General features: G+C 43.0%; 1 protein-coding gene across 2 annotated transcripts in view; it reads left to right on the top strand.

Annotated features, from left to right (window-relative positions):
• Positions 1 to 21068, top strand: part of pacs2 (phosphofurin acidic cluster sorting protein 2) — a gene marked incomplete at its 5' end in the record, with an annotated part of 55849 nt that extends 34781 nt beyond the window's left edge. The window contains 19 exons of one of the 2 annotated variants that reach the window (XM_080548827.1): positions 451 to 510; positions 659 to 810; positions 1125 to 1215; positions 3715 to 3774; positions 3879 to 4003; positions 8200 to 8332; positions 8843 to 8947; positions 9887 to 9993; positions 10101 to 10255; positions 10841 to 10951; positions 11663 to 11771; positions 12665 to 12697; positions 13886 to 13927; positions 16506 to 16548; positions 16973 to 17012; positions 17180 to 17315; positions 17812 to 18038; positions 19074 to 19187; positions 20927 to 21068. In XM_080548827.1, coding sequence (XP_080404953.1) covers positions 451 to 510; positions 659 to 810; positions 1125 to 1215; positions 3715 to 3774; positions 3879 to 4003; positions 8200 to 8332; positions 8843 to 8947; positions 9887 to 9993; positions 10101 to 10255; positions 10841 to 10951; positions 11663 to 11771; positions 12665 to 12697; positions 13886 to 13927; positions 16506 to 16548; positions 16973 to 17012; positions 17180 to 17315; positions 17812 to 18038; positions 19074 to 19187; positions 20927 to 21045 — 1962 coding nt within the window. In that variant the 3' untranslated portion in view covers positions 21046 to 21068. The remainder of the gene's footprint in view (positions 1 to 450; positions 511 to 658; positions 811 to 1124; positions 1216 to 3714; positions 3775 to 3878; positions 4004 to 8199; positions 8333 to 8842; positions 8948 to 9886; positions 9994 to 10100; positions 10256 to 10840; positions 10952 to 11662; positions 11772 to 12664; positions 12698 to 13885; positions 13928 to 16505; positions 16549 to 16972; positions 17013 to 17179; positions 17316 to 17811; positions 18039 to 19073; positions 19188 to 20926) is intronic. The other variant, XM_080548828.1, reaches the window with a different exon arrangement.
• Positions 21069 to 23289: the final 2221 nt, after the last annotated feature.

The following is a 23289-nucleotide window of genomic DNA, read 5'->3' as shown; positions in this document are numbered from 1 at the left end:
GGAGTCCGTCCAATTTGTGTCTACGGTCAGTGAGCAGGTCAACGCACCACAGCCATACCACATAATCGCAAAGGTTCCTGCTTCGATTTTGACCCTCGACATAACCTGGCATGTTATGTCATCCCTCCTCTCTCACCCATCCTTCCTGTCAATATCTACTGTCTAGATCCCAGTAAAGCAGAAATGCTGTAAAATAAATAAATAAATAAATAAATAAAAGATTAGAAAATAATGCTTCGTAATCATCATAACTGCCCAACAGTGCCAATGTCTCTTGTTCTGCCTAATGCTCTACTGACACCTGCTGGGGAGATTGTGGTACTGCAATGTCTCCTACACAATGGTGATAACTGTCCTCATGGAGCCCATTAGCTGGTCATTCTCACGTTTCATATCCCATGTGTTCCTTAGATTGACTTCTAGTTGTTTATCTGTCATGTTCTCTTTTAGCAGCAGAACTTTAAGCAGCGGGTGGTAGCCCTTCTGAAGAGGTTCCGAGTTTCAGATGAGGTGGGTGTTTCTGTCTAGGTCTCATGGTTCTCCACACACAGTTTGTTTTTCTTCTATTGCCAGATGAACCCACGCATCTGTTACATTTGTGTGTGTCTGTGTGTGTATGTGTGTGTGTGTGTGTGTGTGTGTGTAAATATAATAAAAGGTGTTGGGTTCGGAGCAGGACCCGGCAGAGCCGCCCCCGGAGGTGGAGGGGGACCTGGATCTGGACAGTCTGGAGTTTGAGAACCCCAGTGACAGCGGACCAGAACTGGATGACGATGACAGCGTCCTCAGCACCCCCAAACCCAAACTGAAGTGAGTGTGGGTCAAGCAAGTGACATTTGGTGAGCTTAGAATGATAAGGTTCTATCTCCGTTTAGGGTAGTTCAGAGATATTGAGCGTCAAAGTTTTTACATTCCATTATGTTTTGTGAGATGGAACCTTTGTATTTTATGAATTACTAACTCAAAAATGGCAACATTTTAAAAATAACACCACACAGGCATTAATAAACACCTAATGGATCAGATTATGTAAAAAACTAAATTTTGACCAAAAATTTAGATAGAATTATATTCTAACGTCACGATTTCTGTTGTTCCTATTAAAATGATGTTTTGTTTTGCAGGCCGTATTTCGAGGGCCTCTCCCTCTCCAGCTCTCAGACGGAGATCGGCAGCATCCACAGCAACAGGAGTCACAGAGAGCCACCGAGCCCGGTGAGACCCTCCTGCCACACGTTGTGACATTATGACATTCCCTGCAGGGCTCGACATTAACGCCGTTTTACTTGTAAAAGTAAGTAAAACTTTCGCCGGGTTTGTTTGCGCGAGCCCGACGACGCTGCTAGATCCTGGATATGGTTACCTGTGTGCAGGAAGAACAACAGACGGCGCAGGCGCCAGACCAGACTAGATGATCGTGAGTGAAGATATTATCAAAGCGTACTCGCCTGTCGATCACCCGTACGCTTTGATAATATCTTCACTCACGATCATCTAGTCTGGTCTGGCACCTGTTGTTCTTCCTGCACACAGGTAAACATATCCAAGATCTAGCAGCGTCGTCGTGCTCGCACAAACAAACCCGGCGAAAGTTTTACTTGTTCCGGACAAGTAAAACGGCGTTAATGTTGAGCCCTGCCCTGGGGATCTACATGATCCCCTGTGGATACAATATACCCTGTGCCTAGGGATGGGAATTGAGAACCGGTTCCAGTTGAGAACCGGTAACAAATTGTTTGATGCATCGGAATCGCGTGCCTCCAAGATTATCGATTCCTCTCGTCAATGCCGGCATGTTCTGCGCATGCGCTGACAGTTGTCCGAGCGTCTGAACATTCCAATCTAAAAATGTTGGAGCGTTACTTAACAAGTATCTACTGTCAACATCACTTAAGTTAGCGACAGAAAGCTAGCTAACGTCGACGTTCATTTTAACACGATAATGTAAAATTGTTGGCCACGAGCCAAATGATGGTAACGTTATCGTTGGTGTCCGCCATGTTTACAGTTGGTTTGTAAAGACTTTTTAACTGACCGTTCGTAAATTAACTGATTTCAGAGCGCTCTATCACGTTGAAACCAGAGTCTATTTATGAACGTATTTACAAATATGTGTTTATTATTAAGCTCAGTTTTCAGCAGTAAGTATAATGATAACATGAATTAACAGGTACATCTAGTACAGTATTTCGCATTATTTGGGATATTTTGAACAGTTTACAATACAGCTATTTTGCCTGACAGCGGACATTGAACTGTCAACTCGTTGCCATAGGGATAGTATCGTGGCCAGAACGTTTGGCCACGCACCGTTACTGAGGGTAAATATCCTATGCTAATAATCTTAGCGCCACACAGGCAGGCTTAGCTGATTTTTTCTTTGGTTAAGAAACCCTAAATGAAAATCAGGGTATCTGCGGTGTCTTGAAAAGTATTAAAAGTTGATAAATCAATTTTGGGGAGATCAAGACCCTTAAGTATTAAAAAGTCTTATCACGATTTTATGAGGTCTTTTTCTGAATTAGACTCTGTCCAAAGAGTTTGAGTCCTTAAAACTTTTAGTAAAAGTTTGTGAATGTTTTAGTTTTATTAAAAAACAAAGATGAACCGGAAATTCTGTTGTATGATAGTGGTCTAGTCTATTGCAAACTAAACCTGTTAAGTTAAAGGTGTCACTGATGTCAACGGTTACAGCTCGAAATGGCGGTAAGGTCTGGAAAAATATTGACAAGGTCTTTAAAAAGTCTTAGAAAGGTATTGAAATTAATCTCAAGATTCCTGTATATACCCTGTATTTATCTTAGCGCCACACAGGCAGGCTTAGCTGACTTTTTATTTGGTTAAGAAACCCTAAATGAAAATGAATGCTGTACAAATATTCTTCCATTTCATCTGTGGCAGAAAGACCCTCATGTCTGTTCAATATGTGGTAGAAAGACCCCCATGTCTGTTCATCAAACTTCTGTCAGTTCTCTCATGTGAATGATGAAACATATATCAGTTTATTGTCGATAATTGAGAGAACACCTACCTCAGCACAAAAACATTTCAAAGGTCACTGTTCACTTGCCAAAATGTATTCAATTGATAACTTATTATAAGGAGTGGTACCTAAGGAAAGTTACCAAGTGACACTCCGGTTGCACAGGAAATAGGAGGCACCTGAAGATGACCAATCAATCTTTGCCCCGTCGCAGCAAACCAAACCTCCTATGACAATGTGTTTATCTCTGTTACGACCGTAATGGGTTAATGACCGACTCTGGGTCGACTCTGGGTCTCTGTAATCAATGAAGACCTGTACCCATCTGACGTACCCATCTGACTTCGATAATGGAATCGGCGTCAATAACATTTGGTCAATTCCCATCCCTACCTGTGTGCCTCATCAGGGCTTGAGCACTCTTTAACACTCTTAACCACACCACCAGAGCAACCCACTGTTTACTCTTCCTCTGTGTGTGTGTGTGTGTGTGTGTGTGTGTGTGTGTGTGTGTGTGTGTGTGTCTGTGTCTGTGTCTGTGTGTGTGTGTGTGTCTGTGTCTGTGTCTGTGTCTGTGTCTGTGTCTGTGTCTGTGTCTGTGTCTGTGTCTGTGTCTGTGTCTGTGTCTGTGTCTGTGTCTGTGTCTGTGTCTGTGTCTGTGTCTGTCTGTGTCTGTGTCTGTGTGTGTGTGTGTGTGTGTGTGTGTGTGTGTGTCCACCCGCCCATCCCAGATGGACCCAGACAAAACCAAGAGTGGAGGGGTGGACAATGTGTCTGATAATGTCTCTTATGTAAGTATTAAGTATTTGCATTCATTCATTACTTCATCAAGTGATTCATTCAACATGAATTCCCTCTTCCATTATTTCTCATGTTGACCTTTGTGACCTCACAGGAGCATCCCGAGGCAGTGACTCCCACCACAGAGCTGGAGATGGACAACATGGACACGTTTCTAGAGAGGCTGCCCCCTAGTGGCAAGATGACGAAGACAGAGTCCCTCATTATTCCCTCCAACAGGTAAATGGAAGCAATTTACCATGAGAAGAAGGGGGTTGTGGACTCATTTACCACTGGTACAAGGTTGTGGAAAACCCTGTACAGCTGTAAATGAGTCCACAACCCCCGCCCTCGAATTGTACAGCCACCACATAATATGAAAAATATGAAAACTGTGGGTTGTTGGGATATTTACCACTGTTGCTAGCCAATCAGAATCCAGTATCCAAACCAGGGTTTCCGTTAGAAAAATTTGCCGTCGGACATCGTGTCCGGGAAGAATTCGATTTACCGATATATTCCGGTCATCATATTAAAATATAATAACATTTTTTTTTTTCAAAATCATATTTTTTTCCCCTCTAAATCTAATATAGCTGTTTGTCGCGGTGATTACTGTTGTGTAGCGGCCTATATATGCCATTTAATGTCTATTTCTCATCCGATACGATTAGATGCGAGCTATATAATATATAATAATATAACATGATTTGACGCATGCGCGCTATGCCATGCGTCAAATCCAGCGCTGAACGGGTCCAGCGCTGAACGGGCGCCTCACTGGGAACTGAACAGACAGCATCGATCAATGAACGGACTCCACATTACGTTAACTGAAGTTTGTTAAATTGTTTGGGATTAATGTGAGTTTTCTATTTTCTCTTTCCAGTTTTACCCTTTTTTTAAAATCAATAAAACAACGTCATTTCTATAAGTCTCGCTGGTTGGGAAGGCATTTCGTTTAGCTCGGGAGTATGACAATGGGAAGAACATAACTGTTTATTGAGAAACAATTGATAGGCAGTCTGGAATACGTATATAAAGAAATACCACAATGTCTAGATGTATAACATTTTATTGAACAGTAACAGTGCAAGCATGTAGGCTTCTGGCGTGACACGGCTAGCCTAATTTCCGTTCATATGCCTTTTATCAGATAAAATAAAATAGAATAAAACTCTTTGAAAATAAATAGGCTTTAAATTAACTTGCAATGCGTATGTATAGGCTCATTTCCGTTCGATGTTACAGCCTAGGCCTATCGCCTATGCCTTTTCTCAGATAGATAGGGGATAGCCTTAAATAAAATAGCCTAGAGTAAAAACTCTGAAAATAACAATGGCTGTTCATATAATTCAGCTACTTATTAGGCCTACGTCGCTTTTTGGCAGCATTGAAGCGTGCAGCTGCGGACTTGAAATCAAAGCTGCAAAGTGTCTCTCCGCAACTTGCAATGCGCATTAGCCGTGTGACCTTGCCCTCCCCAAGGCGACTTCGGTCCGCAGTTTTAATTCGGTTCTGCAGAGAGAATCCTCTCTCTGCAGGCACACTGGAGACGGGAATCAAGCAGGCTATCTTGGCCAGTGTGGCCCACTCTGGGTAAATTTCGCTGAAGTCTCGGATGAGGACTTCGCAGGCTGTTGAGAAACGCAAGCCCCCATAACCACGAAGCGCTGTCATGACACCGATGGCATCTCGTTGCACGTTTGTGGCATCGATGACCGGGGCTGTGGCTGGTGCTGAGTCATCATCGCTGGTCATTTCTTGGCCAAAATGACCAATGATGGTCTGGATGGCCGGTTTAGCATATTCTTCAAGCGCTGAGGGGACGGAATGAGTGATAATGAATCAGTGATGGCCTATTTTTTTTTTATGACAAAATGACATCAACAGCCAGATTAACTGAAAAGTAGGAAGGTTTAAATGTTATCCTGTTGTTTTCATCATTGTTGTTATTATAGCCTAATAATTATTATTGTTATTATGATGATGATAATTATTATTAGCCTATGTTGGGCGGCGGCCATAGTCTACATTTCGCAATTTAGACAAGCATTTTAGGTTATTCAAAAAGGATAGGCCTAAGAATTATACTATGCATTTTGCAACCAACTTAATTAATCAGGCTAGCTTCTACTTACCATCCTGCGTCTGTGGGTATTGGGAGGGGTTCAGAAGGATGTCGAAGCTGTTCAGTACATCTAGGGAATCTTCGGGGAATCGCTCGTGTAGTGCATCTACTAGATGCTGGATGTAGCGTGCTCGGGCATTTTTAAACGCCTGAACGGACCGGTCACCTACATGTGTCACTCTGACATCATTGTACAGGCCGTCTTGGCAGTCCGCCTGGAACTTCACTTCTTCTGGGCCTGGGGCATCTCGTAGCTGTGTTAGTGCCGCTACGGATGCGTGAACCATTGGTCGGATCATGGCCAGATTGATGTCGTCTTTCTGGAAAACCAAGTTCAGTTTGGTCATCACCGGTAGCACATCAGCCAGTGCGTGAGTCCAGGCGATAAAGCTATACGGCTGGATTTGACCTAGGATGCCTTGGGCTTGGGCATTTCCTCCCACAGCCTCTTGATTTAGCTCCATCACCAGAGCAGGCCAGTTACGTTTTATACCCTCCACTGCCCTGTGCAAGGATAGCCAGCGGACAGCGCACGGCTGCTTTAGGCTCGTCATGTCTTCGTCGCTGAGATCTGCTGTCACCTGACGGAGGCGATTGGTCCTGCTGGCTGAGTGCTTGTAAAAGGAGTACACAGAAGCAGCTGTGCGCTTGTAGGCTCCTACCTGGTCAACAGCCTTTGCCGCATCTAGCGCGGCCAGCGCAACTCGGTGGGCACCACAGTGCACCTGAATGGAAAACGCACTCTGTTTCTTCAGAAGAGCACCAACTCCAGCACGCTTTCCCATCATTACACTGGCCCCATCCGAGCCCAGGCCAATGACGCGGGACAGCTCCACACCTCTCTCGCGGAGCACCTCCACCACTTTGTCAAATATACACTGTGCGGTCCCGGAGTGCACATCATAATTGCCCAGAAAACATGTCTCAACTCTTCCTTTTATTTCCAACTTCACGTATATAATCAGCTTCTTGTCCACGGTGATATTTACTGTCTCATCAATGATAATGCCAATGAAGTCACTCCCCTTTAGCTTTTCATCCAGCTGATCCATCACAACGTCTTCCAGTGCCCTTTCCATGTCATCAACAGAGTCGCTGTGGCGGTAAATGCCCTCACTCGAGACAAAATCTGGAGCCTTAACTGCTTTCAGTAGCTCAGTCAGACCCACATACTGATGACATGCGATGCCATTTTTTGCCATGTGAAAGGCAACTTGTAGCTGAGAGTGCAGCTTATTGTTAGCCGTTGCATTAGCCTGCTCACAGTGGCCTTGCATAGCGGTTTGCTGTTGCCTCAAGCTGACCGCCGATATGTGGTCACTGCACCGACTGTGATCAGTGAGAGCCGACATTCTCATATTAGTTGCTCCTCTCGTGAATCCATTATTCCTCCCCGATGTTTCGCACGGTGAGCAGAACATTTTTCCGGCTTCCTCATCTAAACGCAGCCAGGGGAAAGTTTTTTTCCATTCAACTCTGAATCCACAAGACTTCTTGGCTGGAGGAGCCACGACGGCGTCAGCCGCTGCGGCCTCCATCTCTTCAGAGTCAGACTTCTCCTCAGGCTCAGACTCATTGTTGCTTGGCTTCATGAAATAATTGCTAAGCTTACTTTGTTTTGCCATCTTTCCATTAATTTAATCGCTCGCTATGGTGCACTTTGAGCTGCAACGTTTGCGTATTACTATGGTGGACGGGTTGGCAGGGTTGCCAGATAGGCATGGGTTACCGCCGAATGGGCTACTGTGTTTAAGCGGTAATAGACTGGTTAAGCTGTAATCCCATCTGGCATCAATCCCATGTGGCACCTGTGCGCTGTTTCGCATAGGCCGGCCTACACATTAGGAGTCATCATCATGCCGGTGTCAAATCATATCATAATAAAAGAAATACATAGCCTATATATTCGTCTTTTTTAAAATAGAAGGAATCAGAATGTGAACTTTAGCGAATTGTATTCAAAGGGAATTATTTTCACCGGACAATATGTCCGACGACTTTTCAATTTGTCGGACTTCAACAAATTTTACCGGACAAAGACCGGTAATTGCCGGTTAACGGAAACCCAGATCCAAACATGCTGTTGTAGAAGGCCCCATCCTCTCTGCAGCTAGCAGACCGTCCTGCCCTCTCCTTCAGGACATGTGTCTCACGCACCCTCCCTTCCACCTCATTTTGTCTTTCATATTTTCTAAATGAAACACAACCCATCCTCTTCCCCTCATCTGCTTTATCCGTCTCCAGAAATCAAATGTAAAAATCCCCCTTTCCTCCATCTCAACGTTGTGATGTCATCTCTCCTCAGACAGGAACCCAAGTTGGCTGGAAGAAGAGGAAGAAGCACTTCTCTCAAGGAGCGCCAGCCGAGCAGGCCACAGAACGAGAGAGCCAACAGCCTGGACAACGAACGTTCCCTCGATACGCGCTGCCACCTTCAGGTAGGAGGCGAACACTGCACTCAAGATCCCCAGTAACCGACAGGGTTGCAGGACTAATAGAGAGAGACACTATTCGGTTGTTAAGTCGTGACGTGTTTCCGGGTCCAACGTTGGCTGAGGCGCTCGCTTCGAAATGCCTCAGTAATAATAATAATTCATTATATTTGTATAGCACTTTTCCGAGGCTCAAAGACGCTGACAATATGTGAAAAACGGGAAAGTGCCGTGTCCCTTGTTGTATGAATAGATCCCAGTCTAAAAAAACAATTGAACTGTCATTCTACCGCTTTAGTACTCTGGTGCGGGGAAGTTTTTGGTTTGGACCCGGAAATTGCTAAACGTCACGCGTTACGTCACACTTAACAACCGAATTCTATGATTTCGAAGAGGCTGTGTCCACTTGAGTTTAACAATGCGTGAGCTTAGAATTATAAGGTTCTATCTCCGTTCTATCTCCATGGAGATAGAACCTTATAATTCTAACGTCACAACTGACTTTGACCTCCCTAGATCCCAAGGAAAACAGTGTATGACCAGCTGAACCACATCCTGGTGTCTGATGACCATCTGCCTGACAGCATCATCCTCATCAACACCACAGACTGGCAGGGCCAGGTGAGAGCCTTCATCACCCCTCTCTGGTTGACATGAATTATAAGGTTCTATCTCCATTTTTGGTCAAAATCGAGTTTTTTACATAATCTGATCCATTACCGTAGGTGTTTATTAATGCCTGTGTGGTGTTATTTTTTAAATGTTTACATTTTTTAGTTAGTAATTAATAAAATACAAAGGTTCCATCTCACAGAACATAATGGAATGTAAAAACTTTGACGTTCAATATCTCTGAACTATACTAAACGAAGATAGAACCTTATAATTCTAAGCTCACGAACTGTAGGGAATAGATAGAATTCGATCTATTTATTTGTATTTATTTATTTATTTAACCTTTATTTAACCAGGCAGGCCAATAAGAACTCATTCTTATTTGCATTGGCGGCCTGGCAAAAGACAAAAGCCTCTTGGGGGGGGCTGAGAAGAAATCAGGTTACATGTTAAAAACAAACACACACGACAGACAGCGGCACACATCCAAGCATTTCCAGCACAGTTAAAAGATAGAAACATACATACATCTCCACACCTCCTCCACTTACAGTCACAGCATCAAGTAATAATAATAATAATAATAATAATAATAATAATAATAATAATAATAATAATGATAATGATAATGATAATGATAATAATAATAATAATAATAATAATAATAATTCTAGCATTGTGACCGCCAATGGCACCTGGTCCTGGCATCACTTTGGATAAAAGCGTCCTTGTTTTGTTTATCACTTTGGATAAAAGCGTCTGCTAAATGTCAAAACCTGTTCGGCTCCTGTTCGGCTCTCAACTATCCCCCTGTTCACACCGCCTATGCTCTCTTGCTTTATTGTTCACCGTTCCACACTCCCTTCTCCTTCTACCACTACATTTCATTCTCCCTCCCTCAGTCCATCCTTCTCAACCGGTCTCTCTTTGCCTCCCCTCTCTCAGTACCTCTCAGACGTCCTGCAGAACCACCACCTCCCTGTGGTCTGCACCTGCACCACGGCCGACATCCAGGCTGCGTTCAACACCATCGTCTCACGGATCCAGAGATTGTAAGTCACCTATCAGATGGTTTTTACCTCTCTCTGCTTCTCCTCTTCGCTTCGACTGTGCCTCACTGCCTCTCTCGTGTGTTGTGTGTTTTGTGTTCTTTTCATAGCTGTAACTGTAACTCTCAAACGCCCATTCCTATCAAGATCGCCGTGGCCGGAGCACAGCACTACCTCAGTGCCGTCCTGAGGTTGTTTGTGGACCACCTCTCCCATAAGACCCCCGACTGGCAGGGCTACATGAGGTTCCTCATCATCCCACTAGGTTAGTGATGCGGCTCGATGTGAAAGCAGGGTTCCCGCACTGGTCTTAATAAAAAGCCTTAAAGTCTAAAATCCAGCAGTCTGATTTTTATAAGGCCTAAAAAGGTCTTAGGTTTCAGTTATTAGGTCTAAAATGAGGTGCTAGGTCAAAAAGATGAGATTAGCTTGTCCTGCAAGGAAATCAGTCCGACCACATCTATTTACGTGGAAATTAATCAAGCTGGAACCAAAGAAATGCCAATTCGCTGCCCCCGGGAGAAATTATTGGCGAACGAAGCTACGGCAGGATGACAAAAAGCTATCATATGGTGTCGCGAGAGGGTCTAAAATTACATGCAAAGAGGTCTTAAAAAGGTCTTAAATTCAACTTGTTGAAACTTGTAGGAACCCTGTGAAAGGCTGTAGCTGTGCACTACACTGTCTCTAGGCATCAAACACGTTGGAGTCTGAATACATTGGAGTCTGAACATATATTAATTTGGTTTATATAAAATTTGCTGTGATTTTCACATGAATAAGTGTTGTTTATCTTATGTTTCTCCTCATGTCCATCATGTCTCACGTTTCTTTCTCTAATTGTATACAGGATCCCATCCCGTCTCCAAATATCTTGGCACCATTGACTATCGATACAACAGTTTATTCCAAGACACTGCTTGGAGGGACCTGTTTCACAAGGCGGAGGCCCCAGTCATGGGTAAGCTCAACTTTATTTATTTATTTACCTTGACTGTCAGGTTAGATTACAGAGAAAGTGTTCTATACTGACATTCTAGAATGTTAGATGCTGTCCTGTATGGGTTAAGGTTAGTTATACAACAGTTAGTTCCGACTATGTAATTTGATTGGAGGCATTCCATGAGTGCCGATATATAGTATAACAGCACTGGGACTTTTAACTACCGGTATATGTATCACTCCGCCGCACAGGTGTTCTACTAAATGACCGTTAATACAAAGTAGCTAGCCTGCTGATGTTTGTGTTCAGGTTACTAGGCAACAGTCCTGTTGAAGTTCAGAACAATTTTTTGTTGTAAAATAAATGATTAAATAAACCAACAACTCATAATCTGTTGTTGCTTATTACTGTTAACTAATAAATGTAGTCTGTTGTATAAAAGCAATATCACACTCGAGGTCGTGCTGTTATACTGACGGCCTCGTACCTACGACCCAATCACAGCCGTGCTGATATTCAGTATAACAGCACTCCCTCTCGTGTGATATTGCTTAAACGATACAGACTTTTTAGAATGTTTACACCCACCCAAACAGAATGTTTCTAAACAGACCTTCTAGAATGGACAAATTATAGAATCTGTATACTTTCTCATTAGGAAATGTTTATATGTGCATAGATAGAACCCATTAGATCCAGAGTAGTAACCTAGAGTCCTGTCCTGTACAGTGCAGGAGAGCCCAGATGTGGTATCCAGGGTAACACAGTACATGGTCGGGGCCAACGGAGCACACCAGCTACCCATTGCAGAAGCCATGCTCACTTACAAACAGAAGAGGTAAGGTTGTTTCAGCTGCTGCATACTCAGAGAACATTGAACAGTAGTTCATCTTCAAGTCGTCTAATGATATGACTCACACTGAATCAGAAAAGATGAGTAAAAGGGTTATTAAAAAAATCACCTTTTGGTGAATTAGCTTAATGTCACAAAGAAATTAGAAACATCCGACCTTTAATTTAAGTATTCAAATTTTATTCCGAAAGAAAAAATCTGTCGTCAGAAATAGGTTGTACGTAAGTGTTAAATGCACCGGTGCCAATAATTGTGGCACACGTGGTTTTGTTCGAAATAATAATTTATTTATTTATTTATTTTTCTCTCTGAATAAATGTACTTCAGTTAAAGGTTGGATGTTTATCATTTATTTTACCCTTTTTACTCATCCTTATCAGGGGTGCCAATAATTGTGGAGGGCACTGCATCTATTAACTACTTTGTGAAAAAAGTGAATTCAAACACAATTCACAGTTTAGCACATGAAGTTGTGCATGATTTCAACATGACTTTTGAAACCTTTTATCATTCACACTCATGCAAATTGTATTTTGCCCACATGTTGTTAGTCAACATATCCCAGTACTCCCATAACGGGAGAGACGGGCTTGTATAAAAACAAAAACATATATATATATATACATATAATATAATATATATAATATAACATATAATATATACTACATAACAATACTGACAATTGAGAGAAAACATAACTTCATAGTGAAACAGCAGTGTATATAGTGAAAATTTAGTGTAATTAGTGGCCACTGCACACATTTCTGACACAGGATGAAATGGAAATCTTTCCTGTGAACATCACTGTCTGTCTATCACTGTTTGTAAATAACATGTTTTCTTTTGTTGTATTTTTCTTTTCTTTGCTTTCTTTGAAGGAAAAAGAGCTTTCATTTTGATTTTGCAGTAAGGTATTGTGGTCTGCTTGAGTCTGTTTCTCCTGGTGAATCATCTGCCTTCTGTGTTAGAACCATTACCCTGACCCTTGACCTTAGCAGCCTGTACTGGAGCTTGCCACTTTAACAGCTGACCGATAACAAGCACACTTGCCTGCCTAACAACAGCTAAACACACATGTGACAGCAGCTGGTGAAACCAGCCGTTTTAATGTTCTGACTTTTATTCTGAAGAATGTAAATACATTTCAGCGTTGTTGAAAATCAATGACACACATCGCTAGTCAACTAACACAGCTTGTTTTGTGAGCCTGCTAACAATGTAAAGTAGTGTTATAGTTAACTTGGTAGTAGTGGGGGATTACTCACCGAATCCATTGCAATGTTTTGGCTTGACTAGCGAGTGTGTCATTGATTTTCAACAACGTTGACGTTTATTTAACATGTTCATAATTAAAAGTCAGAGCATTTTGATTGGTTGGCGACTTGGTCCCGGTTTCACCAGCTGCTGTCACTTTTGATAGCTCAACCTTGGCCAGACAGACCACAGCTAGCACATAGGTCATAGCATAGGTCAAATATTGACCATTTCTCACTGGTATCGGTGGTTAGTTTAGGATAAGGTTATACAAAGTGTACTGATAAAGTGGCGGGTAGTCAGTTAAAAGCTGCCTTTCCCATGCTCTGGATTCTCTCTCCTTTCTCCTGTTTCTTCCTCCCTACTTTGTTTAACGCCCATTCTTTCCCTGTGCTTTGGGCCATCCATGTCTGTCTGATATTAAAGCCACACCACCCCTGCTTAATTGTATATTGTCTTTTTTGGTACATGTACTATGGAAGTGCATGTGCATTTGCCATACTTCAACAACTGCATTTGTTGTTTGTGTACATAGGTTGACTCGCATGCACATAGTAATTGATTATGTCTGCAGCATACATACACATTTTAACAATGCATTTTAACAATGCAGTTCTAACTTACCTATGTATGAATTGAATTACAGAATGTGTATTAGACCAAAAATATATACATACTGAACAATCCATGCAAGGTGAACCACGTTCATACACTTTACCAGGCAGACGTTTGGCTCTCCGTGTGGCTGCTCTGACAGTAGCTTTGGCAGGTGATGAGTTGAGTTGACGTGGCCTGGATGCATTTCTACTGTAGATTCTCTCTTCCTCTTCCTCTCTCCTGCTTAGTCTTTCTTGCACTGGTGGAGGGAGGTGGCAGGTGCCCCAAAGGCAAGAGCAACAACCTTTTACCTCCTCAAATGTTTATTATACTGTAGATAACACACACAACGTGTGCCACATACTATAAGCTACATATATACTGTATGTATGTGTATATATATATGTATATATGTTACGGACGGTACATGTGGGAATACGGTACATGTGGGAAAACTAGGGTTAGGTGTTAGGGTTAGGGGTAGGGTTAGACATGCCAGCATGTCGACGTAGCACCTAACCCTAACCCTAGTTTTCCCACATGTACCGTATTCCCACATGTACCGTAACATATACTGTATATATATATATGCATATATACATATTTAAAAATAATAATTGTTTAGAAAAACCTATTTGCGTAATTGTGCATTACCTCTTACAGGTGATACATGACACCTGAGATATGTCAGATTCAGGTTGCTGCTCTTCCTTCAGTCTGCCACTACAACGTACCTTCCTCTCTTTCACTGTTGGCCTGATTACCACAGCGGTTCCTCCTTGGTTGTTCCCTGATCTACTGGACTGGCTGTTCCCAGACCTGTGCATTTTGCCTTTTGATATGGTGGTGGTTGGGTTGGCTGCAGGAATGGTGGGAAGGCTTGGGCGTAGGCTAGTGGTTGGCTGAAAGCATGCATGTCTGTCCTCTGCTTCTCTGTTATCAATGAGGACTCAGGGAGAGGGGCGTACGATCGTATGATCGTATCCGATTGGTTCCCGTGCGCAAAGCCTGGCAAACGATTTTTTTTCCATCAATGAAAATATTTTTCAGTCTGGTAATCAATTCAAATTCATTTTTGTGTAAAGGCACAACAGACTGACTGCCAGACTGCCAGTTTGTTCAAGTCTTTTTAATTTTTAATGTTTACTTCAGATGATTTGATGAAACTCGAGGCTTGGAGGCAATTAGAGTGCTGACTCTCCATATATCTTGTTCATACCCAACTCGATTATTCAGATTTGACTAAATTAAACCATTTAAAGGGTATTAGAGGTGTTTGTATCAAGTTTGGGTTTGCCATGATCAAAATGTGGATTGTATTGTAACAGACCAATACATGTAAACCCCTCAAAAAAACTTCGGAAATGCTTTTTTTGTTGATTACACCTCCCCTTTAATAATACCAATTGGTATTGTATTTTATATCGTTGGAAAGCCTGATTAGTCACCTTTACAACGAGGTACAACTTGTAAGGATCATGCATTCGTGGAATGAGCAACACAGCTAAACGTGTGGGTAGCGGCCCAAAAATATTAGCCAAAATCCCCTATATTCTTCTGTTGGTATTCACTCTCGTTTTGAGTTGCTTGGTGGATTGGATGATTGCACTCTCCCACAGTAATAAGGAAAAAACAACACATATTGGCAATTTTTACACTTTATTAATTTTACATTGTCAGGGACCTCAGTAGTGTGTGGAAGATCCATACGCAGTCACAACAGCTTGGCACCTCCTCCTCATGCTGGTCACCAGCCTGGTCACACACTGCTGTGGGACGGCATCCCATTCCTCAACTAGGATTTGCCGCAAGTCAGCCAACATGGTTGCGTTGGTCACTCTGGCACGTACAGCACGCCCAAGCTGATCCCACAAGTGTTCAATTGGGTTGAGGTCTGGACTCACGGCAGGCCATTTCACCCTCTCCACTCCCAAATACTGGAGGTGCTCTGTGGAGGCGAGCGTTGTCATCATGGAGGATGGAGTTAGGTCCCAGATTCTGGAGATATGGGATTGCCACTGGCCCCAGAATATCATTCCTGTCAATTAGGTGCCATTCAGGTGCCAGTCACACACCTGTGACTGACATACACCTGCCAGCACTTGAAGCTCAAAACGAGAGTGAATACCAACAAAAGAATATTGCAGGGAATTTTGGCAAATTGTTTTGGGCCGCTACCCACACGTTTAGCTGTGTTACTCATTCCATGAATGTGTGATCCTTACAAGTTATACCTCATTGTAAAGGTGACCAATCAGGCTTTCCAACGATATAAAATACAATACCAATTGGTATTATTAAAGGGGAGGAAGAATCGACTGAAATAACGTTTCCAAACTTTTTTTGAGGAGTTTAGTTGGCAGTTTACTAACTTTAATTAGATTTTTATCTTTCCACCAGCAGGGAATTATGAGGGTTGATCAGAGTGGTATTAACCAGGAAATCTCTCCTTTCTCTGATTTCAAGGAGCCTGCTATATCTATTAGTATACTATATCTTATGCTAATTTATATCATAGTCGTTAACTGACATAAACCACGTTTCTGGCTTTTATTTTCTGAAATTGTACAGAGAATTGCTAGAAAAATGTTCTGGCATGATCTGGGTAAACTGCCTCTGTTAAATCATATTTGGAATCCCATAGAGAGCACAGACCATGTGAGATTAAGGCTTCACAAACCCTACATGGGAGAGCTGCCTGGTTTCAGTCAGTATGAGAGCACAACACAGCTCACCCCATCCATAGGGTTCATGGACCCTCCGTCTCTACCCCAGACAAACCCTTCATCCTGATTGGTTCTCCACATGCTCACTCTCTACCTCTCTTCCTGTCTCTCTTGTCCTTGTCCTGGTCCCTCTGCCACACAGCCCAGATGAGGATTCCTGTCAGAAGTTTATCCCCTTCATAGGAGTAAGTTACACTCCATTACACTCCCTACCTATTAGAGACATAACGTGACGTTAGAATTATAAGGTTCTATCTTCATTTTGGTCAAAATTTAGTTTTTTACATAATCTGATCCATTAGGTGTTTATTAATGCCTGTGTGGTGCTATTTTTTTAAAATGTTGACCTTTTTGAGTTAGTAATTAATAAAAGGTTAACCTTTGGCTGAAAGCATGCATTACAAAGGTTCCATCTCACAGAACATAATGGAATGTAAAAACTTTGACGCTCAATATCTCTGAACGACCCTAAACGGAGATAGAACCTTATAATTCTAAGCTCACGATAAGCTTGTGTTTGTAATATACCTTGGTTATCCTTACAATTGACCATTGCATTAACTTGAAAGGTGTTGATGTGTTCATATTATTAATCTTTACCCTCCCTAGATGGTGAAAGTTGGTATTGTGGAGCAATCAGCAACATCAGGTGAGTTTAGCTGAGACTCTTGTAGCACAGCACAATTTACCTGATACAAGTTATCTGAGTTTTCATGTGAAGCTGTAGCTATGTTGCTAAAGTCAATCTGTGAATCATGTTAAGAGAAGTTTCAACTATCCCGTTGTAATTGAACCTTTCATTGCCGTTTCTTTTAGGGGACTCAGATGATGCGGCCCCTATGGGGTCAGCGCTCCTCTCCTCCACGCCTCCCCAGGTGTCCATCGCACTAAAAGAGGCCTCCCCCACTCCTCCCTCCTCCCCCTCTGTCAACACTAGTCTCAGCTCCTACAGGTACAGTGTGACCAGGGATTCCTATGGTGTTGTGTTAGACATGTTAGACATTGTGGGGCGGCTGTGGCGCAGTAGGTAGAGCCGCCGTCTAATGATCACAAGGTTGGCAGATCGGTGGTTCGAGCCCCGGCTGGCCACATGTCGGTCGAAGTGTCCTTGGGCAAGACACTGAACCCCAAAATTGCATCAGCGCCTTGCATGGTAGCTTGCCGCCATTTGTGTGTGAATGTGTGTAAATGGGTGAATGAGAGGCCGTTGTAAAGCGCTTTGGAGCAGCAAAAAAGGCGCTATATAAGTGCAGTCCATTTACCATGTAGAAATTATAACTCAGAGTTGAATAGTCTGTCAGCAACATTGCAAATTGGTTTGAATATTGTACACATGTTCATACCTCTATGTCTACCACTATCTCATACTTCTCTTCTTATTCTTCTCATCTCTCTCTCTCTCTCTCTCTCTCTCTCTCCCTCCGTCCTCTGCTCCATGGGGGTTGTAGTTCTCCTGGCGGAGGTCCAGGGGAGCTGATGGGGCTGCAGGTGGACTACTGGGTGGCTCCGTCAGACAGGAAGAGAGACATGGAGAAGCGCGACTCGTCCTCCAAGAACACGCTGAAGTGCACCTTCCGCTCGCTGCAGGTCAGCAGGCTGCCTCTGGGGGGCGCCGAGTGGGGTCCTCAGCCCACCATGTCCATGACTGTGGTGACCAAGGAGAAGAATAAGAAGGGTAAGGTGGTGTGATGATGATGATGAGGTAGCATCACAGATGAGTTGTCTTGTGTATCGTGAGCTTAGAATTATAAGGTTCTATCTCCGTTTAGAAGGTTCTATCTCCGTTTAGGGTAGTTCAGAGATATTGAGCGTCAAGGTTTTTACATTCCATTATGTTTTGTGAGACGGAACCTTTGTATTTTATTAATTACTAACTAAAAAATGTCAACATTTTAAAAATAACACCACACAGGTATTAATAAACACCTAATGGATCAGATTAACTAAATTTTGACCAAAAATGGAGATAGAACCTTATAATTCTAACGTCACGGTATGTTATAGATGAGTAGACTTGTGTATGTTATAGATGAGTAGACTTGTGTATGTTATAGATGAGTAGACTTGTGTATGTTATAGATGAGTAGACTTGTGTATGTTATAGGTGAGTAGACTTGTGTATGTTATAGGTGAGTAGACTTGTGTATGTTATAGATGAGTGGTCTTGTGTATGTTATAGATGAGTAGACTTGTGTATGTTACAGATGAGTAGACTTGTGTATATTATAGATGAGTAGACTTGTGTATGTTATAGATGAGTAGACTTGTGTATGTTATAGATGAGTGGTCTTGTGTATGTTATAGATGAGTGGACTTGTGTATGTTATAGATGAGTAGACTTGTGTATGTTATAGATGAGTAGACTTGTGTATGTTATAGATGAGTGGTCTTGTGTATGTTATAGATGAGTAGACTTGTGTATGTTATAGATGAGTAGACTTGTGTATGTTACAGATGAGTAGACTTGTGTATGTTACAGATGAGTAGACTTGTGTATGTTATAGATGAGTGGTCTTGTGTATGTTATAGATGAGTAGACTTGTGTATGTTATAGGTGAGTGGGCTGTATGTTTCCCCTGATAGGGAATCTCCTAGAAAGGCCATTTTGAAAATCACAATAATGAGGTCCAATTCTTTGAATTCTGCATTTGCTGACAGTCAGATTTTTTTCCGAGCTGTGTGTCTCTCTTCTTGTCCCCTCTCTCTCCAGTAATGTTTCTGCCAAAAAAGACTAAAGACAAGGAGGTGGAGTCTAAAAGTCAAGTGATAGAGGGCATCAGCCGTCTAATCTGCACTGCCAAGCACCAGCAGACAATGCTGAGAGGTAAGGGTCACCAGACAACTACATCCAGATTGATTGATTGAGATTTGGTGAGGTTGCATTCTCATTTTATGCACCCAAATTGTGGAATGCACTGCCAGTTTACATTAGGGATGCAACCTCAGCAAATATGTTCAAGTCAAGGCTAAAAACCCATCTTTTTAATATTGCCTTGAAATGACTAAATAATTAAATTAACATTATAAAAACCCATCCTTTTAATATTGCCTTTAAATTACAAAATAATTAAATTAAGATGATATAATGATTAAAGCACGTTGAGCTGCAATGTTTGCAGGAAAAGCAATATACAAATAAAGTATTTAAAAAATAAAATATAGGTCTTAAAAAATGAGATCCTGCAAGGAAATCAGTCCGACCACATCTATTTACACGGAAATGAATCAAGCTGGAACCCCAAAAAAGCCAATTCGCTTCCTTTTTTGTCTGTATGGCAGTGAAATCCCTCATTTCATCACCTCGAGGATGACAAAAAGCTATCATATGGTGTCGCGAATAGGTCTAAAATTCTATCCAAATAGGTCTACAGTGTTTCCCCTAAGTTTGCTGCCTTGGGGGGGTGGCATGGACCGTGGACCCCCCCAGGGGTTAAGACCCTGCGACATACCAGCATCATGTCCAAGGGGTGTACTTGTACATCAAGCCGCCTCACGCTCCGGAAACAGGAGATAGGCTCCTGCCCTATGGCCCGTTAGGCTCCAGAACCATCGGTTCACAAGGCTACTTATGTGGTCTTGACTACCTGTCCACTTTCTCACCTGGTTCTTGCTGTCTCTCTCTCTGGTGTGCCGACACCATCCTGCTCTCTCTCCTTCTCTCCCTCTCTATCTCTCTATCCTCCTCTCCCTCTTTTGCTGTCAACCAAAAGGCAAACATAACAACCAGAGTATTTTTTATCTAATAAGAGGTATAAATTGATCCATATCAATTTATAACGTAATTATAATAGATTTTGGATTGCTGTGGGCAATGCAGTCAGATAATGTCATTTTGACATTACTCTCTCACCTGAAAAAAGATCATGTCCAACTATAAAAAAACAGACATTTCCAATGCTTCAATCCACTGTCCAGTGTCCATGTACTGTAAATATGCCATTATGGTATTACCATGAAGCCCAATTCTAGCAGAATAAGAAAGATTGTATATCTACTTTAACTAAAATAATAAAGTCAAGTGCATCCAGTTAGCTCTTTAGCTGGCAAGTGTGCAGCAGACTAGCTCATCTCATCACCTCTGAGCTAGCTAGCTAGCTTGCTAGTTGTTTGACTATTTACACACCGTGGAACTATAATCAGACACTTTCTAGTCACAATAATAACGACCAATTTTAACCAACGTTCTCTGTCAGAACACTCAGCAAGTATATTTGCTAACGTTTCAACTTGCTTACTTTCATCTGCAGACATCTCACCCGGCAAAAACTCTCTCGCGTCGCGCGCACACACTCGTCTCGCGCACACTCGCGCACAATCTTGTATTATTCTCCACAGTGCGAAACGAAGTGTGGAGATAGGTTTGACTATGCGAGACTACTGGCGGACTAATGTTACCAACGAGCCTATGGGCTTTCCACTCGCCAGATTCGGGTTGGGTGCGTTTAAAAAACGCAGATATTTTAGCCTGCTTGTCAGATATTTTAGCCTGCTTGCCCGCCCCCCCAAGGCAATGGTAACAATTCCAAACCTGACTTCCTGTTTCCTGTGTTTCCTCCCCTGCAGTGTTGATTGACGGTGTCGAGTGGAACGACGTCAAGTTTTTCCAGTTGGCTGCACAGTGGTCCTCACACGTCAAGCACTTCCCCATCGGGATCTTTGGACACACAAAAGGCCCTTACTAGTGGCCCCTGGCCCTTACTAGAGGCCCCTGGCCCTTACTAGTGGCCCCTGAGAGACTCGTCTGGAACTGAGGACAGCTACACCTCCCCATGTGCCAACAGCCTTTTACTCACCCAGCTTAAACCCCAGCCCCCAGCCCCCAGTCCCAGTCCCAGTCCCAGCCCCCAGCCCCCAGCCCCCAGTCCCAGCCCCCAGCCCCCAGCCCCCAGTCCCAAGCCCCCAGTCCCCAGCCCTAGCCCCCAGCCCCCAGTCCCAGCCCCCAGTCCCAGTTCCCAGCCCCTAGTCCCAGCCCCAAGCCCCCAGCCCCAACCCCCAGTCCCCAGCCCCAGTCCCCAGTCCCAGCCCCCAGTCCCAGTCCCAGCCCCCAGCCCCCAGTCCCAGTCCCCAGTCCTAGTCCCAGCCCCCAGCCCCCAGTCCCCAGTGCCAGCCCCCAGTCCCAGTCCCAGTTCCCAGTCCCAGTCCCAGTCCCAGTCCCAGCCCCAGCCCCCAGTTCCCAGTCCCAGTTCCCAGTCCCCAGCCCCAGTGACCATCCATCCTGCTGTCTTAATTTAATCTCCTGTGTCCCTCCTGTTGTTTGTGTATTTTATTTTGTTTGTTTGTTCCTTTTTATACATATAAATGTCTTGAGGCAAGGCTGTCAAGAGGGGATTTCTTTTCTCGCCAAGCTTTTGAAAAGATTCTGCGGATGTTTTATAGACTTTTGAGGAGAAAAAAAATAGAAATGGAAACCTAATGAAATAATAATAATACAAAAAATTAACAAATTAACGCCTAACAAGCGAGTGCCCAAGCTTACAGTATGGCCCCCCTCACTGCTTTTGTATTTGGCAAAGAAACTTTGCCGGCACAATTTAATTTACAAGATAGTATCTTATCAAGATAATTTCGTAAACAATGGTCCTGGAATGATGGGGGAAAAAAAGTAGATTTGTCTTGTCTTGTACCACTTGGAAGAAGGTGTTTGGAGTCTCCACCTGAATGACTTTGCCCACCCCAGATTCCCTTATTACTCCACCCTGATAACTAAAGACTCCTGTCGTTGTAATGTTCCACTGAGACCCTCTGCACTCATCGAAAAAAAGACTGAAATGTGCAATAGACAGACTGTATACTATGTGGATGCAACTCACAATTGCAATTGAAAATGACCCTGCACTGATTGTTGATGCGTCTCATGCACTCTTTTTGGTCTCACACTGTAACCGTCTGTAACCGCCTGTCATCTTCTGTCTTTTTAAAAAAGGGTGGCCAACCATAACCACATCACCAGAAAGACTATCTCATACGTGTCCCCTGTTCCTACTCTCTCTCTCTCTCTGTCTCTCTCTCTCTCTCTCTCTCTCTCTCTCTCTCTCTCTCTCTCTCTCTCTGTCTCTCTCTCTCTCTCTGTCTCTCTCTCTCTCTGTCTGTCTCTCTCTCTCTCTCTCTCTGTCTCTCTCTCTCTCTGTCTCTCTCTCTCTCTGTCTCTCTCTGTCTCTCTCTCTCTCTGTCTCTCTCTCTCTCTCTCTCTCTCTCTCTCTCTCTCTGTCTCTCTCTCTGTCTCTCTCTCTCTCTCTCTCTCTCTGTCTCTCTCTCTCTCTGTCTCTCTCTCTCTCTCTGTCTCTCTCTCTCTCTGTCTCTCTCTCTCTCTGTCTCTCTCTCTCTCTCTCTCTCTCTCTCTCTCTCTCTCTCTCTCTCTCTCTCTCTGTCTCCATTGTTCTCTCACCATCAACACTCCACACCTTATGGCAGATTACAGCCGGAATACTCATCAATTGCAACTCGTTCATTACCTGCCTTGTATTATAGTCTACTACTTCATGATGTAGAGGTGAATGTATACATTGAAGATACCTTAATGTAAAGCACTTTTTAAATGTTTAAGTCCATTCTAGATGATTAGTGTTTTAAACTTACTGCCCCAACCACCTGAAGCCAACTGCACGGCTGCAGCTCTCCAAGGCACATAGACAGGCACAGTACTGTCATATTTTGGAGCTGATGGCACAAACTAAATAATATGGCAAATGTAATAAGTATGCATATGCCTAATGTACATCTGTAATGCATTATTGTGCAAGATCATCCTAATTTTGCTTGATCTTTCAGCCACACTTGGAAATGACTACATGGTTAGTGTCAGTTGGCCTTTATTTAATGTTTAGAGAAGGTGTAGCAACCAGTGACTAATTAGTATTAGTTCAACCTTTTATTTAACATTGTTCTAGTTAGAGTTGATACTTTGTCAGAACACTGACAATACCATG

This window comes from Nansenia antarctica, assembly GCF_963989245.1.
Source record: "Nansenia antarctica genome assembly, chromosome: 1".
Lineage (NCBI taxonomy): Eukaryota > Metazoa > Chordata > Actinopteri > Argentiniformes > Microstomatidae > Nansenia > Nansenia antarctica.
The sequence above is the reverse complement of the archived record's forward strand: the minus strand, read 5'-3'. Positions and strand labels throughout refer to the sequence as shown.